Genomic DNA, 19,221 nt, shown 5'->3' on the forward strand with positions numbered 1-19,221 from the left:
ATCTTTAGCATCTGGTAGTAATACTGTAAACTCAAAAGCTTTGGAAAATATTCAAACCAGAATGAAACAAATTTTAAAATTGAAATTTCAACCTGAGATATTTTGATTATATTTTACTAAATCATATAGTATAATCATATAAAACATACATTTGTTCAAAGTGTACTGAATTAGCTGTATATGTGGGAATTGCTGCAAGGATAGTATATGCTTTTCCTTAGAAAGGATGTTTGATCCTGTCTATGGAAAAACAACTAACCAAGTTATGGGAGTATGCTTTAAGATCAGACTAATTTCATATTTTAAAAGTAAATTAACACGGAATTTATTCTAATTGAAAACCATTTCTAGATTACAATTTAATACACGGATTTGTATCACATCCAAAATTTGGGTTTCATTATGCAAATAATCTATATTTCAATTTTATAGGATTTCAAAATTAGAGCAGATTTTTAGTAATATAGAAAATAGAATCACAAGGCTGGAAGGGACCTATAAGGTCATCTAGTCAAATCCCCTGCTCAAATTGTGCATCCTGGTCAAATTGTTGTCTAGTCTAGAAAACCTCCAGATATTATAATAATAATAATAAATAATAATAATAATAATAATAATAATAATAATAATAATAATAATAATAATAATAATAAAATAATTTGCCACCTCTCTCTCCATGGGGCTACTCTAGACAGCTCACAACTATAAAAAAAAACCCAAAGAAATAAAAAGGAAGTTTAAACAAAGTGAAAATAAAATACTAGAACAATAAAATAAACAAGGAAAACAAAACAAATAAATTAATATGGCTAGTAAAAAAGATATGAATAGATAGGATTTATTTTCATTTATAATTCTGTGGTTTATATTTTGCTGACCACAGTTATTGATATTTATGCTTCTTTAGACTTAATAGCAATTTTTAAGCTTTAGTTATTCACAATTAAATAATGATATGCTGTAAAATTATAACTTTGATATTTGTAAATATCTTGTTTATTCATTTGTATTTTTTTTCATCCCTTTTCTTCGTTCTTTTTCTTTGTTGTGTTACTCTGAAATGTCTAACAAAATGTATGCTGAAAAATTTCAGCTGTAGGTGTCTAGCTGAAAATATCCATGACCATTAACAGCAATTATTTTAAAAAATATGGAATATTATCTACAAATATAAAAATGGTATTTTAACAAGGTCAGAATTTATTCAAGTAACAAGTAAGCAATATTTTATTAAAAATATACATAGTCAACTGGCATGCATGTAAACTAACCTTATGAGTTACAGAATCTAGTTTTGTTTGGCACCTGGAAATTTCCATTAGATTTTCTTCAGCCACTTTTGTTGATGGTAATCTATTATTTTCAAAATTATCCTGATTCACATGCTGCAATTTTAATCATTTGTTAATATTAAACAGTGAAGCTGCTTCATTCTGCTTATTTCTACAAAAAATATACAGTTAGATATATATCCAAGGTAGAGATCAACAAAACTACATACTAGTTTCAGTTGAACAGCAAATTGGTCAACAATATCAATTATGATCCTATTGAGGTCTCTCCTCTCTGATTATGGTGACTATTGTCCACAGTTCACTGATGTTCATCAAAAAATTCTTCATAGTCAGGAGCTTTGAAATGTTTTTTCTCCTGATAGCAGTGAAAACTGTACACGTTTGAATGGGGAGTGATTAAAATGCAGAAAGGCTGCTCAGAATAATACATACAAAAGTGTTTCTGTCCACATAGATTTCTGAGTGAGCACATTAATGTACACATGATTTATGGTATTGGGAGTTAATTTTAAAAAAAACAGAAATGGAAGGCCTGAATATCAATTCAATAACATAACACCGCTCCTGCGCGAGCTGCACTGGCTCTCAGTGGTCTTCCGGGTGCGCTTCAAGGTGTTGGTTACCACCTTTAAAGCGCTCCATGGCATAGGACCTAGTTATCTTCGAGACTGCCTTCTGCCACTGACGACCTCCCATCGACCCGTGCGCTCCCACAGAGAGGGCCTCCTCGGGGTGCCATCAGCCAAGCAATGCAGGCTGGTGACCCCCAGGGGGAGGGCCTTCTCTGTGGGGGCTCCCACCCTCTGGAATCAATTGCCCCCAGAGATAAGGAGAATCCAAGACCTTCGTGCCTTCTGCCGTTCCCTTAAAACTTTCCTTTTTCAACAAGCCGGGCTGGCCTAACAAATCCTTTTAAATGATTTTAAATGATTTTAAATTCATTTGTCTTTTTAAATTGTGGGCCAAATTGAGATATTTCCTTTTAATCTGTTCTTAATCTATGTATTATGTATTTATGTGTTTTTACTTGGCTGTACACCGCCCTGAGTCCCTAGGGAGAAGGGCGGGATATAAATCTGAAGTAAAATAAAATAAAAATAAAATAAATTCTAGTTTCTTCAAACCCTCTCTTTTGTGGATCCTTAGGATTCTTAAAACTGTTTTCAAAGCTTTAAGGCTCAACTCAATGTTCTTAAATTTAATGACTTTGTGCCTCCAAAAAAGGAGGCATTTCTGATATCTAAGTTAAGATAAGGTAAACAGCTCCTAACCTTAACCCTAAAGTGATGATCTTGAATTTGCATCATAAAGAAAGAATATTTATTTATTACAATAGTGTTACTATCCAAAGCGACTCCAATATCTCTACACTTACCTCGTCAGGCTTTCGCATTGTTCCTGATGCTGCATCATAATTCAACATGTCTGTTGGATCAATCCAATCATCATTCTGAGCTTCACTCCTTCCTATCAGCAGGACTGGATACAGGAGCAAATAAAGTAGCATCCTCTGTCAGGGAGCACATTGGATGATTTTAGCAAAATGCAGGAGTTTCAGGGCAAACTTAACCATCTAGTGCTCAATATTTTCCAAGTTGTTGAATTGTCTGGCTACAACAAGCTATTTCCCAGCAATGCATGACCCAAGCTCTGCTCAAAAGAGGAATATTATTTGTGTACTTATTTACATAAACAATCTTGGTTTCGTCCTTTTGGCAAATATGGGAGGCTGAACAGAGAAGAATCCACCCCTACTCATTTCCACAATGCTGTTGAATAAATATCAGTGAACATCACACAACCCCATATTTGATTTCTCTATTGAAAGAGAAATGATTAAACAGCTTTCATTTTCACTATGATTTAGTATTCAGAATTCACTTGAAGAGCTTCATGTAGAATACATTGTTTCAATTGTGCATAGGGAAAAACAAGTCAATCACAAAAATGAAAAGAAAAAGAGCAGAAAAAAGTTTGTTCCTTCCTCCCACTCTCCCGTAATAAATAATACTTTCTATCAGTAGAATAATTACAGTCTGCTAGACCGGATACATTTGCAAGAGTAAGTTTTGTGCTTATTGTTTCACTGCCTGCTATCTGTAATTAATCTTACAAATAGACATTGTAGGGACTTTAGAACTGAAGTTCCAACTCTTAAATTTTTTCTCTGTGATGAAATAATGATAACACTGACGTCTTTTCTTCTTTGTTAAGTTGTATAGATGAGCCTGGCTATTCAGTAGAAGTTTTAAAAAAGATAAAATCGTATCACTTCCAAAAAATTATTAAAAACCCTATTTGAGCCAAGACTATAAAATAATAAAATTGTTACCTATGCATACAGTGACTATAGAAACTTGAAAAACGGGAAAATCTGAAAGAGGTTTACAAGGATAAAGAATTATTGTTCATGTTTATAACTCTGCTCTATAAAGGAAAATTCAAGAGCAAAACCAAGAAAACAAATAATTAAATAAAATAAATCTAAGGTAGTTTTCTGAAATAAAGGACTTTCTTTTGTAATATATGATCACTGCACCCCATATAATATAAAGAAGAAGAAACCAATATATGGATAAATGCTATGGATAAATTGTTCAGTTCTGTGTAGCAGGTATCCTAAAATTACAAAACAAAATTGTAAATTAATATTCCAAATGGAATACATTAGAAAACTTATTAAAGTTTTCCCCAATTTGCTACCGTCTAGATAGCTTTGAGTACAGTATATTTCTCATCATCCCCAGCAAATCCTGCCCTTATTCACAGGATGTCATAGGCACCAGGCTAGAAACTGGCAAACAGTGAGTTCAAGTCCCGCTTTAGCAATGAAAGCCAGCTGAGTGACCTTGGGCCAGTCACCCTGTTAGCTTATCTCACCTCACAGTGCTTTTATTGTGGGGACAATAGGAGAATGGTTATTTGATATAAATATTTTGTTGCTTTAAAAGGGGGAATTTGCTCAAATAAACATTTTTGGGAGGAATAGCCCACTCTTATTGGATTTCCAGATCTTTAAAGGACAATAGGAGGAGAGAGGAATATTAGATACCTTCATCGCCTTATTTATAAAAATAACAGTGGGATAATAATAAATTAAATAATAGATTTAATTTAATTTAATAATAAATTAAATAATAGAAGTTCTATTCCCCTTTGAAGAGCCTCAAGTTGGGATGGATAGGGAGAGAGAAAATTAGTAATGAAGAGTCATCTCCACGAGATGGGCAGCATAGTTTCATAAATGATAATAATTTTTAAAAAGTAGTAATGCAATCCCACGTGCATACACTTACTAAATGAAACAACGACTGTCCTTACGATTTTATTTAAGCCTTCCTTCGCTTTACAGACCTGTGAAGGTTTGTAAAGTTTCTTTTTCATCACTGTTGTAATTTGAATGGTTGCTAAACGAGACAGATGATAAATGAGGACTATCTGTATAAAACAGCCAGTTTCAACAGCCAGTTGTGGAATGTCCCTGGGTGACTTTCCCAGTCACTCTCTCTGAGCCACACCTACTCACAAAGTTGTTGTTGCGGGATACAGGAGAAAGGAGTGCTCCCTGCCCTACCTTGAGCTACCAAATGCAAGGTAGAATACACACCCACTCAACGAATAGATGAACATATTTACAGACCATTCAGGAGACTTGAGTACAAATCAAACAATGCCCCTTCGTATCCTTTTCAATTGCTGGAGTCAATAAGTGATACATACAGGTAATCCTCAATTTACCACTACAATTAAGCAAAACATTTTTGTTCCTAAGCGAAATGTTTAAGTGCATTTTTGCCCCATTTTACGACCGTTCCTGCCAGAGTTGAGAGAATCAGTACAGTTTTTAAGTAAGTAACACGGTTGTTAAGTGAATCTGGCTTCCTCATTGACTTTGCTTGGAAGGTCGCAAAAAGTGATCACATGACCCCAGGACACTGCAACCGTCATAAATATGAGTCAGTTACCAAGCGACCAAATTTTGATCGCAATTACCAGGAGGAGGCTGCAACGGTCCTAAGTGTGAAAAACGGTGGAAAGTCACTTTTTTCAGTGCCATTGTAACTTTGAAGGGTCCCTAAACGACAAGTTGTAAATCGAGGATTACTTGTACTCTTTAATATGTGTCAAATAAATGTACTGTTAGTCCTTTTCTTTATTATGATGACCTGAAGCCATAGATATGAAGAGGGTAAAACCGCCCTGGGAAAGGAAATTATAGGGGAAGGCCGCAGCAACCGCAGGAATTGCATGCATGACGCCTGGCTGCAGATAATGGAAATCCGCCGTCAGTTTCCCCACACAAAAATCATACGGATTCCCGAAAAATCTGCCGCACCCTACACCGGCAGGCTCATTTTAAAAGCTGAAGCCCTTTGACTGGGCGGGAAAACGTGCTGACAATTCCCAGCGGGACATGTTTTCCTTCAAAAAGAATGCGCGCGGGCACAGAGACGCGCGCGCACCCGCAAGAGGAGAAGCAGGTGGGGTGCGGCAACCGCACTCGACGGGGAGTCGTCCCCCGCGAGCGCAGAAGGCCCCGCTTATCCCTCGTCTGCACACACACACACCCCCACACACACACACCTTCCGACCGTGGCCTCAGCCCGCCCAGCTCCCTCGCCGCCTTCCTCCCGCCACTGTTTCTCTCCGCCCGTTTACCCAAAACGCTTCTGCCCGCCGGAGCTGGGAGCGTCGTCGCCACTCGCGCTTTGTCGCCTGAAATGCAGACGCTGATGATGTGAACGCCCAGCGTTGCATTTCGGGAAATATAATATGTCCGGTTGCTGAGATAAGAGGGTTGCTGAGCAAAGCTTCGGGGTTATCTGGATGTTTCTGCTCTGGGTCCCAAGTTGTGACTGAACGAGATAGAGAGGAACTGCTGTCGACATCACAGGCGGGCTGCTTTGCGACCTCGCTGATACTAGGAAGATGGGTCTGGGTAAAGCTAAATATTAGGGGAAGGAAAATGGACCCATCCTTTTTTTTTTTTTTTTTTACAGTTCAATGATTTTGCCACGAGAACAGGTCTCTTAATTTAAGAGGTTTTTAGGATTACAGTGCATTCTACAGTCTCCTTAACTTTTATTGCTGAAATCATTTTGAGACCAAACTTGTTAAAAAGATTCTCTCCTATGCTGTATATACCACGTCTACCTGGAATTAGGGACTATTTTAAAGGATCTGCTTAAAGTGAATTGAGTTCGTTAGGTATACAACTATCAAAATAAAGTCTTTTGATAAGACATGAGGAGTAAATCACATCTTCCTTGGAATTTCATGTGGGGGGTTTCCTGGACATTTTGGTAGCAGATAAGGTCTTTTCTATTCACCAAGCATTTTGATACAATTAGCTGCAAAAATCAGTTTTTTAAAAGTTAGGATTACAGATATATTTTGCGTTTGGTATCCAAATTTGTGTGATATTTGTTTCTTGTAGAATTCCAAAAATCCCTTTGTTATCGGGCAAAATATAAATGTAGCTTTTTCATTACTCATAATAAATTTTGACAAGGAGGCTAGAGAATTTATCTACTTTAGGGATAAAGTCCAATTAAGACTGCATAAAATGTAATATTGTGAGATCTACAGTAACTCTTATTTTCACTCAGTTAATCATAAATATGTATCAGATATGAGGGCACTTTTCGGCTACATGAAAGAAAAAGTCTGAAAATATACCCATGAGTAGGGAAGCTGAATGGAGGTGCAAAGCTGATCTTAAATAGTCAGAGGAGAGTATCTGTTTGGAAGCATTTCATTGGTTGGCCATGCATTGTGGGGATCAGGATCAACTATAAAACTGCTGATCAGCTATAAAAAAGCAGATTCTTGAATAAATATCCCTGAACAAAAGACAACCTTTTCTGTTTTTCTCCTAGCCTTATGGAATATTAGTCCACAGGATGATGCAAGATTCCTTCCCTTGCTATTTTTTTCAATTTGTTTGTTTGTTTGTGCTTTTGAATTAGAGTTGGCCTAGGCAACTGCCTGGACAAGTCTGTGCATTTTTCTTGGCAGGATTTTTAGAAGTGGTTTGCCATTGCCTGCTTGCTAGGGTGATGAGAGAGTGAAGGGCCAAGATCCCTCAATTGGCTTTGTGCCTAAGGCAGGACTAGAACTCACGATCTCCTGGTTTCAAGCCTGGTGACTTAATCACTATATTAATCTGGCTTTTTACATAGGTGTTAAGAAATTCAGAGGGCTTTTAAATGAATACATAATAACCATCTTTATTATTCAGATGAATTTTACATTGCTGCTATTATTGTAAAGCTTTATTCTGCTATTTTGGTTTCCATATATACTCAAGGATAAGCCAAGAATTTTAGGTGCCAAAATGCACCTTAAAAGTTAAGTTTGGCTTTTTGGGGATGGGCTTATCTGTAAGTATATATGATAAAGTTTTCAAAAGTAGAGATATTTCCAATAAATATGCACAGATAAGCCCATCCAAGCATAAGCAGTCTTTGAATTTTTATTCAAAATAGCATGAAAAATGTGGGTCACCCTATCTGTGGGTAATGCATTTCTCAGGTTATTTTGGTAAAAATGTGATTGTCGTCTTATTCATATACCTTCCTATATGCAAGTACATGGTGGTTGTTTCCATATGAAGCAAGAAAAAACATGTAGCTTCACTTTCTTTATTGAATTAAGTACATATACACTTCTATAGTAACCTCAACTTTTTTTTAATGACAGTTCAAAAGATCTTGCTACAGTGCACAGCATATATTAGAACCAAGCCTTAAATTTTACTTCAAATAAATAATTCAAATATTTAAGAATTTAATTTAAAAGCAATATAAATGTACAATATGAAAATATAAAACAATACATGAACATAATACTCTATAGAAATAAAATTGCAACTATATTATATAGTCAGTGCAAGAAATTAAAAGTTCCAAATAAACTTCTGAACTGGGAAATAATTTAGATTATCATGCAGACATAGCATTTCAAGCCATGCTATTGCCTTTAAAATTTGTATGGTATTCTATATATACACAGGAGAAAACTGTGTGTAACCAGAGGATATTTTGAAACATTTTACTATACTGTTTTGCAATGCTGAGGAATGGGCAATTTAATATATTAATTTTCTTTTCAACAATGCAATTAGTAATTATAGCAACTTCAGAAAAATTCCTAACTGCATACACAATACTTCCACATACGTGCCTCTGTAGGAAGAATTATAGCCACTGATATCATGTACCAACCACACCTAATAGTGTGCTTGCTTTCCTACATTACACAGAGGTATTTTGTTGCATTCGCATTCAGTAACGCTAATGTCTCTTCACACCAATGTTTTTTCTACCAAAAGCTTGAATTTTGAACATAATCTAACATCTCAAACTGAGAATCATATATCTCAATCTCTAGATAGTTACTATGATCAAGAGTCAGCTCATCTTTAACCATCTTTAGAGTTCATAATTAAATGTATTAAATGAAACTTCGATGGGTAAGGTTTTGGACCATTAATTAAGATAGATGTAAACAATGTTGTACAGCATGGCATAACAAGACTTATTTGTGTGGATGCTATGATATTGCATGTGAATTTCCTTGAACTCTAATTCAAACTGAATTTTAAAAAAATATTGTCACTGAGACAAAGACCAGGGAATGCAAATAACACAAAGTGTAAACACATAAATAAAATTAACTTTTGGAGTGCACATTGACTTTGCAAGAGCTCTTGTAACAAACCTCAGCAACAAGACTACAGTAGGTTGTAGCAGCATGAGATCACATGGAAAGCACTGAAAAATAATAATCCACACCAACACACCAACATCTCGTAACAACCAAATTTCTGTGGGATGCATCCTCTTGCTCAAATGCTGCTTTTTTTATAGACACTCCAGTTGTCTTGTGGATCTGTGCTTTATTCATACGTTATAACTCCAGAGTTTGACAGTTCTGTCAGCAGATGATGATAAGAAGGAAAGATCCTGTGTGTGCCATCTGCACTGAATCACTTTGTCTTTATGTTCCCCTACTACCATAGTTGGTAGCTGCTTAGTAAGGTCACCTATGAAAAATAATTAGAATAAATATTGCTTATAGGATGTGTGCATATCACCGCCATTTATCTTTGCACCAGTGGTGAAATGTAAAATTTGTTACTACTGGTTCTGTGGGCGTGGCTTGGTGGGCGTGGGGGTGGTAATATGACTGATTGGGCATGGCCAACTTTTTTTTTTAACTTTTAAAACCATTTTTTCTCTTCAGCTGAAGAGGTTGTAGAAAAAATGCTTTTAAAAGCTTCTGATGATCCCAGCTGAGTCGCGTGATCATCAGAGGCCTTTTTTTACTTTTAAAAGCATTTTTTCGACCAAAGAGGTTGTAGAAAAAATGCTTTTAAAAATTAAAAAAAAAGCCTCTGATGATTGCACGGCTTAGCTGGGCAATGGGGGGGTGGGGGCAGGGATTTTTGCTACCGGTTCTCCAAACCACCCACCTCCATCACTAACGGAGCAGGTGATCCGGTCCGAACCGGAAGCATTTCACTCCTGCTTTTCACATAAACTTCGTTAATACTGTTTAGTTCAAGATCATTAAAGCTGTACTCTGAAACAGATCAGATGGATTATGCTTTCCACTCCCTCATTTCATCTATTACAGAACAGATAATTCTATATCTAGCTCTTCAAAAATAAGTAATAAACTATACTATCTAAGAGGATGCAGTGGCTCAGTGGCTAAGACCCTGAGCTTGTCGATCGAAAGGTCGGCAGTTCAGTGGTTTGAATCCCTAGTGCCCTGTAACGGGGTGAGCTCCCGTTACTTGTCCCAGCATCTGCCAACCTAGCAGTTTGAAAGCATGTAAAAATGCAAGTAGAAAAAGGGGGACCATCTTTGGTGGGAAGGTAACAGTGTTCATGAGCCTTTGGTGTTTAGTCATGCCGGCCACATGACCACGGAAACGTCTTCGGACAGTGCTGACTCTTCGGCTTTGAAACAGATGAGCACCGCCCCCTAGAATCGGGAACGACTAGAACATATGTGCAAGGGGAACCTTTATCTTTATACTATCTACACATATATTTTTAATGGGTTTTTTTTCAATCTCAGAAGTTACCATCAAATCATAAAAATATAATGGATTGCAATTAAATTGCATTTAAAATTGCATAGTATATGGATAATTCAATAATTTGTATAATGTTTAACAATGTTTTAAAAATAAAAAAATTTTTACGCTGCATGGTACTGAACAAAAGAGAAAATGCAAATAAAATTTTAATTGTTACAGAAAGTCTCCATGTGGTGTGCACCTACAAACTACTTAATCCTACATAAACCCACAACCTACTTAAAGGAGTTTATGCTAAAATCAATGAGCTAGAACCAAACCTTTTCAGAAATCACTAGCAATTCTACTATTGAATTCCAGAAATTAAAGGAGACAGATATAGTTTTCCATAATGGCACATATTTTATATAAGGATCAGTTAGATAAATATTTGGTACAATGATTAAGGTGCTGGTGAGAAACCAAGAGACTTGATACTAATCCCGCCTTAGGTATGAAAGCTTTCTGGGTGATTCTGGACCATTTACTGTTTCTCAGCCAAACCACCAGGATTGCTGAGTGGAAAATAGGAAGTTAAAGGAGTATTAGGCATATTTGTTGCCTTGAATTATTTATAAAAAATACTAAAGGTGGGATAAAAAAATCTAATAAAATTTATGAAGTTGACCTAAAGATAGAGATGGGGAACATTTGTGCTATTTAGAAATCATTCAGAAGTGAAATTACCTTGCAGGTCTGTGACTTTTATTTTCATGTCATATGATCCTGTGAGAAGGTAATGAGCCCCAGGGGAGAAGCGAACAGAACGGACATCACTGGAATGAGGATGATAACTTTGAACCATCCGCCCACCACGAATATCATAAAGCATACAGCTGGAATCTTCCTGTCCAGTAGCTAGAAGGCGACCACTAGGATCTACTGCTACAGATGCAACAGCACTGCCTGAAAGAAAAGGACCCATTATGTACTCTACATCTGGTTTCAAATCAAGATTCTAATGTAGATTTTCTAAGACTCGTCAAAACAATGTCAGATGCATTTAACAATTATATTGGTGTTAACATAGGATCAACTGTACAATAATGTAAGATCTGATTCTGTCTTTGCAAGTTTGAAAAAACCTGGAACATTTGACTGATTTGAGAATGCTAAACATGCTTGTCAATAAAAGCATGTATCAGTAAAAATTTTAAACAAGTTATTTTACAAGTTTAAAAAAAGGTCTTTCATATAATATGAGACTGGAATACTGACCATTAAATATACAATTTATAAAATAAACATTCCGTATAATTATTTGAAATGTCCCTCTAATAATAGTGTTAGATGTCTAAAGATTCCCAGTATTTACTCAAATTTATGAAGAAGCTATTCTTTTACCATGATAATCTCCATCTTCTGCACAATAAATATTTTGAACAGCTACCACCAATAAGTGTTTTAGGTCAATATCAGTAAGCATACCAGTTCCGTGAAATGTTGTTCCAACAACTCGAACACAACTTGGTACTCTGAGATCCCAGAATCTCACAGTCTTGTCTTGGGATCCAGATGCTATCATCCATCCACTCCATGTATAAAGTGCTAAAATGTGACCTGCATATAAGAAATATTAATTTGTATTCACTGCAGTTTTTAAAAAACTATTAACACCTATAGCAATAGCACTTAGACTTATATACCACTTCATAGTGCTTTACAGCCCTCTCTAAGCAGTTTAATTAAGAAATAGTTACTTTTAAGCCACAACAAGGGATACTATAGGAGACACTTGTAGTTTTTTATGTTTTTAATGTACAGTATGCATTTTAAACTTTATTAAACTTTTCATAAAGCAAGACTGTAAAGCTAATGATTCTGATGAGCTGTTAACATACCAGTATGGCCACTCAAAGCATGGAGACCTTGCCCTCGCTGGCAATCTGTGGTATAAATATTACAGTCACCAGCTCCAGCACTTATTAAAATGGCACCACCACTTTCAGGACCTTCCATAAAAGCTAGATCTCTAATAGTTCCATCATGCATGCTAAATTCCAGGTCTGGCCCTAAAAGCATTAAAACAGGAAATATATAAGCAAATACATTTTTAGTACAGAATAGGTTTACTAACCATTTAAAGAATTTTATGACACAATGTAAAAATAAGCAAAAGCTTGGTTTTGAAAAGCTGAGAAACAAATAGACCTACTAAAATTCTTCAAAATATATAGTTACTGTGTTTTAGCAAACTTCAGCCAGGGAAGGCTGTGGTTTTGAAAAGGACTATCAGGCTTACCTGGCAACATAGCAGGAATCTGTATAAATATTTAATTAGTAAGAGAAATTTGTTTCTTTCCCAACAGTGGGCTTCATGTTGTGCTGGAGCAAAATTTACACAGAGAAATTCTAGGTAATTAAAATGGAATTTACTAAACTCCAATTATATTTTTTTTTAAGAGAGTCCAATTGCAGAAAATAGCAACAGAGTCTGTCAATATCTTAAGGCTGCCATGTAAAAACTAAATTATAGTAAACTTCAGTTTAGTGGATTAATGGAGGAAGCTGTGTCCCCATTAATCCATTAAAGAAGTTAATAAATGGCAAATGGCCCTAAAAGGCATTCATATGCAAGAATTATTATCTAATAATAATTTCAGTAAACACCTATAAACTGCCATGATTAATAATGAATAACTGAAAATATCTTATTCTGTCAGGATAATTGCTGCATTTTACTTTTTCTATCCTGCACTAATTGAAAGAAAAGGAGTGTCATCTAACAATGAATACTCAGTTTTGAGGAAAAAGTAATGAGTACTATCCATTGTTTGGGGCAGAGTCATTATTGCGTGAATACAGACAAAACCTGATTTAAACATTTTTGTACACAAAAACCTAAAGATATTTCAGGTCATCTATAATACAGTAATTCATCATTTTTGCCATTCATCAACATTTGTAATCCAGAGTCCCTTGGGAGTTGGGTGGCATAAAAGTGCGAGAAATAAACAAACAAACAAACAAATAAATAAAATTTGTATATAATGTGTATGTGGTAGGGAATAGAGCAGGGGTGAAATCTAAAATTTGTTACTACCGGTTCTGTGAGCGTGGCTTGGTGATGGTGGTGGTAATGTGACTGGGTGGGCGTGGCCAACTTTTTTTTTTTTTAACTTTTAAAAGCATTTTTTCTACAACCTTAAGAGGTTGCAGAAAAAAATGTTTTTAGAAGCCTCTGACGATCAGGCAACTCAGCTGGGATCGCCAGAGGCTTTTAAAGGCATTTTTTTTTCCTATAACCTCTTCGGCTGAAGAGGTTGTAGAAAAAATGCTTTTAAAAGCCTCTGACGATCCCAGCTGAGCCGCGTGATCATCAGAGGCTTTTTTTTTTTACTTTTAAAAGCATTTTTTCGGCCGAAGAGGTTGTAGAAAAAATGCTTTTAAAAGTAAAAAAACCAGACTCTGATGATCGCGCGGCTCAGCTGGGCATGGAGGGGGGGGGGCACAGAGATTTTTGCTACTGGTTCTCTGAACCACCCGCCTCCATCGCTACTGGATCCAGCGATCCGATCCGAACCGGGAGCATTTCACCCCTGGAATAGAGACAGAGAGAAATTGATTCTGTTCTAATTTAGGAAAGGAGAAATTCAGACAGAAAGATGCTATTCAGAATTAGGATTTATCAATGACTCCTTCTGAAAATGTTTCAGATTGAAAAGAATAGCTAGTTTTTATTCAACTATGTTATTCGCAAGAACTATTTTGTTTTTCTTCTATCACCAGTGTTCAGATTTATTAAAGTTTATAACTGCTTGCACTTACCAGTGGCATTACACGTATCTGCATTGAAAGGCAGCACTTTAACATATTTGTCATTGGAACCAGTAGCCAGCAACTGTCCACAGGGGCTCCATGCTACACAATAGATCGATCCCTTGTGATGTTTGTTTCGTTTGAAACGAACGACGGGTTGTTTAGGAGTGCTATTATCACTAAAAAATATTATAAACATTATAAGATTATTACATTCTTCACTGTGTCTTTATGTGCATAAACACATATGTGTGAACAAATAAAGCCAACTACAATAGTTTCTGACTTAATAAGAATATCGGAAAAGAGTAATTATTTTCACCAAAACAATTTTAAATGGTTAAAATACATTTAAGGAAATACAACACACACACAAAAAAATTCTTAAATATAAAACAAAAATAAATAGCAGAAATGTATCTGATCATAAAGGTTGAGTTGAAAATAGTTAATTTTCAGTGAATATGAAAACAGCTATATATTTAAACATTGATCTGACTACTGTGAGCACCTCTAAATAATAATAGTAATAATTTATTAAATGTATGTGTCAACTGTCTGTTTTTAAAAAGAAAAAGAAAAAAGAAAGCAAACAAAGCACCATCATTAATATCTATATTTTTGGTATGTCATGAAAGAATATATTGGAATTAGAAGTGTTTGATTTGCAATTTCTTTCTCACATTCTATAATCTAAATCAACAATATACAGTTATTTACATATCCATTCAGAAATAAATCTCAAAAAGATCAGTGATGAATATAAAGGACTGCAATCTAATTTAGCTGTTTATAAATTATCTTCATTTTAAACTTAACTAAATGTATTTTTTAAAAAAGTTTTATACTGTGGTAAAATTGTATTTTATGCTACAAGATCCATCAGTCTTTGTGTGTCTTATAGATCTACAATAAATGGAAAGGAGGCACTGATAAAATGATTGGGGAAGCAATATGTAAAATGGGTATTTCATTGCTTCCCTGATGTAATTCCAAATTACAGCATGTTGTTGGTGCCTGTCTTTTCTCCAATCTAAACTCATTCGCTGAAATTTTTATTAATTCCAAGTAAAAGGCTATTCATATATTTGCATCAAAATAAAAAGAGGATATGGGGAATCTTGGCAAGAAATTATTGATCTTTGTCTTTTTCCAATTTGGGATTTATTAGCTATGCTTCAAAACTGTTTAACTTTCACATCTTACCTAGGCTGGCTTTTAAACTAAAGCATTTCCAGTTTATTACCCTTATTTTCACATCAATATATCTACATTAGGACCACGTTAGAGTAAACCTTGAAATAATTTGTATATTCCTAGCTTGTTCTGCATTCCAGCAAAATATATACACCTACTATATCATTCTCCTATAAAAACATGACTGAATCAATTGCATATCCTGTTGCAATTTACAGATTTTTTAAAAAAATAAGAGGATGTTTTTTCCCCAAAAGTTCTATGGAACCCAAATCTTGGAACACTGGGCTAATGCAGGGCAGGAATTTTTTGATCTCCCAAATCCAATGTTCAGGAACCAATGTTATATATGTCTTTTCACATATAACATCCACTTCCAGGAATCCAAAATTTTCTGCATCTAAGCAGAATAGTAGGATTTATAGAGTAAATCTGTGTTGCTAATGTAAATCAATATAGTGTCGTAGTACTTGCTGATCTATTACAACTCATATGCAGTTCAATCAATAAAAAGAGATTTACTCTCTGCTCTACATTTTGTTCCATTGAGACAACAACTTGCTGAATTAGGAATGAAATGATTCCACTCTTCAAATAAAATCCACTACCTAGCTAGTGAATCCAATCCAATCCAATCCAATCCAATCCAATCCAATCCAATCCAATCCAATCCAATCCAATCCATATTAACACTCCTTTGTGAAGCTGTTTCTGGGATTTTTTTGAATGCACAAGTTCAATTTTATGAAAGAACTTTTCCATAACTGCCCTTTCCTTGAACAGCATCATTTATCACCATTATATTCAGAGAACAAAACAACAAATTTATTTACTTATTTATAGTTAGAATATACAGTATGCAACAGAACAGATCCACTTCTTAATGTTATAGGAGCAAAGATTAATTTATACAACTGGACTATCAAAAATTTTTTTTGCAGTCTATACAGTTAAAGTGGAAAGAAAGATTAACATTTATTTTCTTAAACCACTTCTAATATATTTGAGACAGTGAAGGCAAAGTATTATATGCCAAAACAAATTAATGTATAAGAAAACCAATTTAGCCATATGCAGACACAATGGCTCATAACTGTAATGCTAATGAAAGTGTAATAATGCCTAGCATTATTTTCTTTTTTTATACAAGCATAACCATAACCAATACAGTCCCAAGGAAAGAGACATTTGACAATCATTTACAGGTAGCTGTAAAATGTATATATGTAAACAATGTATATAAAAGTAATGATGTAATGTTACTACTCGGCTGTATACTGAGCAAATAAAAGAGGATGCTAATATGGCAACAGAGAGCTAATATAATCAAGACAGTTTTAAAGTAGCATTTAAAAAAAAAAGAACCATGATACAGAAGCTGAAAAGTGTAGTGGTGTATTAAGTTATAAAACGTGGAGAAAAAACAGCCCAAATATATAGAGCAGCAGTATATTTAGATGTGGGAAAGCACATAATGAAAAAGCCAAAAGAACCCACCACCCCCACCAATGAACTAAAGATTCCAAAGTGTAGGTAAATAAATATACTAGTTACTTTGTTGTCATCTTTACAGAAGAAGAGAGCGCAGATCTGCCTAAGTCAAATACGAGTTTTTGAGGAACAGCAGTGGAGGAGCTAAACAACATATAAGCAAATAGTTACAAAGAGACTAGGAACACACTTCACAAGATATCCTATTTGAGTTAATACACTTATGACTTTTTCAGTTTCACATGGTGAAAGCGGGCTTGTGATGGGTCACACAAAAACACACACTGGGGCAATATTTTATACAGCAAACTGACAACTAATTGAAGAAGCAGCAAGTCATGTTATCTAAGGCACAGTCAATATTGGGTCCCTTTGCCATGCTTGGCAGCCACACAAGACAATGGAGATTGAAGAAACTCAGTGAGAATGATGGAATCATTGAACCAATTAAAAATTATCTTTCTTACTTTCTAAATTTCTTACTTTATAGAAAGGTACAAATGAGAAATGAATCATGATTCCAAATGCATTTTCAGTAGTCACAATGACTTTAATGGAACTACTTGTTCATTAAGGTCACCAATATAAGGCCTGCTATTGGTCATTTGTGCATGATAATTTAATTGTTGGTATCAAAATTAGAGGAAAGAACCTATAGGTAGTCCTCATTTTCCGACTACAATTGGGACCGACAGCTCTCTCACTATGCAACACTATTATAAAGTGAAAGGTCATGTGACTGCAATGACTTACAACATTGGTTCCACTGAAATTGTTAAGTGAATCATTGCAGGTCATTAAGTGAAATATCATGTTATTGCATCCTCCAACTTTCTGCTGGCTTCCCCATTGATTTTATTGGAAGCTATAAAGTTATAAAGGCTACAAATGATGATCATGTGATCATAGGATGCTGCAACCTTCATAAAGGTTCACCTCACAGGATTGTTATTTAGGCTATTATGTTAAAAAGTCATTTATATCATATTATTAAAATAAAGTATGAATTGATGGTTTTCATTATTTATTACTGGATACTAAAGATATTTATCCAATTAGGAATTTTACTGAAAGTTTGTGTGTGTATATATGTGTGTGTGTGTGTGTGTGTGTGTGTGTGTGTGTGTGTGTGTTGAGCTAATCTCCCAGAGAAAGATATACCAGAAAAAAGACCTGCTTTTAGTCTGCTTCATCTAGCATCAACAACAACCTTAAGAAATTATGAATTGGTACTAAAGTCATCTAGAAAGCCAGTTTGGTGGAGTAGATAAGGCAGCAGGCTAAAAACTGGTGAGTTTTAGTTCCATTTTAGGCACAAAGCCAAGTCAATCACTTTCTCTTAAATGACTCAAGGGCACAAAAATAAAATGTCCACGACCTACAATCACCTACCTTAAAAATGACTAAAATGCATTGTATATTGTACTCTATATCTTCTAGTCCAGTGGTTTTTAACTTTTTCTTTATCACAAACCCCCTTTAAATGTCTTTCATGGCCACGGACCCCCAAGACTTAACTCAAGATTTGAATCATAACATTTCTTCAAGCCTTCACGGCCCTCCAGTGGTGACATAAATGCCTCCCCCAGGGGTTTGTGGACCACAGATTGAGAATCACTGGTTTAGTCAATGCATTAATAAAAATCCCCCAATAAAAAATAGGCAAAACTGTACCAATTCTTTGCTTAATGGAATTTCCGATTGCTATTGAAAGGAAAAATTGAACCCAATGATGTTTTCTTGAGCGTGAAAAATAAATCTAAGTAGACCTATATACATAAAATACTTCAGATAATATTCTAGTGGTATTTTTATATCAGTAAGCTAAAAATAAATGGTGAGAAAAGAGCAACAAAAAAGCAGAGCAAACATGGATGCAAATATTGCATGGCAAATGATGAGAAAAATCCAATATATTATTTGTACCTTGAATCTGGGAGCTCTGGATAGCCACAGACTCTCAGAGTTTTGGAATTAGAGCCAACAGCATACAGAGTGCCACTTGGATGAAAAGCCACAGCTCTGACAGCTTGTGTATCTTCTAGAGTATTGATACAAATGAACTGTTTCTTTGATTTGTCATCCTGCTGAATAAAAACAGTAATATAAATATGAAATTTATTTTTATTAGGAAGCAAGTATAAAAATTAATGTTTTTAAAATCATATTTTTATTAAACACTTTTGAAAAAGCAAAAAAGGCAAATGAGAAATATAAATAAAACACAAGATGAATAAACAGGAAATGTATAACAACACAGAATTAAATGAGACTAGATAAGATTTTTTAATATTTCATTAGTTTTATATAACTGAGTATCTTGTATCATTTAAAAAAGTAGGTCACTGTGAAAATCCAGTTAGTATGTAAATATTAGTAGCAATAATT

The 19,221-nt window shown here is 34.9% G+C and overlaps 2 protein-coding genes across 18 annotated transcripts in view; both read right to left on the minus strand.

Moving 5' to 3' along the window:
• The window catches only part of CLCC1 (chloride channel CLIC like 1), a 37,771-nt gene extending 31,565 nt beyond the window's left edge, over positions 1 to 6,206 (minus strand). For 3 of the 10 annotated variants that reach the window (XM_034437407.3, XM_087890022.1, XM_034437412.2), the window contains exons 1-3: positions 5,955 to 6,206; positions 2,671 to 2,805; positions 1,272 to 1,385 (exon numbers count right to left, since the gene is read on the minus strand). In XM_034437407.3, coding sequence (XP_034293298.2) covers positions 1,272 to 1,385; positions 2,671 to 2,805; positions 5,955 to 6,053 — 348 coding nt within the window. In that variant the 5' untranslated portion in view covers positions 6,054 to 6,206. Of the gene's footprint in view, positions 1 to 1,271; positions 1,386 to 2,670; positions 2,806 to 3,627; positions 3,670 to 4,591; positions 4,703 to 5,433 lie in introns of those variants that run through there. The other 7 variants (XM_034437409.3, XM_087890025.1, XM_087890027.1 and 4 more) reach the window with 6 other exon arrangements.
• Positions 6,207 to 7,925: 1,719 nt separating this feature from the next.
• Positions 7,926 to 19,221, minus strand: part of WDR47 (WD repeat domain 47) — a 41,401-nt gene continuing 30,105 nt past the window's right edge. For 3 of the 8 annotated variants that reach the window (XM_034437415.3, XM_060690072.2, XM_034437417.3), the window contains 7 exons: positions 18,760 to 18,920; positions 16,897 to 16,977; positions 14,155 to 14,324; positions 12,228 to 12,398; positions 11,815 to 11,946; positions 11,074 to 11,292; positions 7,926 to 9,342 (listed from right to left, as the gene is read on the minus strand). In XM_034437415.3, coding sequence (XP_034293306.1) covers positions 9,200 to 9,342; positions 11,074 to 11,292; positions 11,815 to 11,946; positions 12,228 to 12,398; positions 14,155 to 14,324; positions 16,897 to 16,977; positions 18,760 to 18,920 — 1,077 coding nt within the window. In that variant the 3' untranslated portion in view covers positions 7,926 to 9,199. The remainder of the gene's footprint in view (positions 9,343 to 11,073; positions 11,293 to 11,814; positions 11,947 to 12,227; positions 12,399 to 14,154; positions 14,325 to 16,896; positions 16,978 to 18,759; positions 18,921 to 19,221) is intronic. The other 5 variants (XM_034437418.3, XM_087890029.1, XM_034437419.3 and 2 more) reach the window with 3 other exon arrangements.

Source organism: Pantherophis guttatus, chromosome 3 (genome assembly GCF_059756535.1).
Source record: "Pantherophis guttatus breed Tessera chromosome 3, ASM5975653v1, whole genome shotgun sequence".
Taxonomy (NCBI): Eukaryota; Metazoa; Chordata; class Lepidosauria; order Squamata; family Colubridae; genus Pantherophis; species Pantherophis guttatus.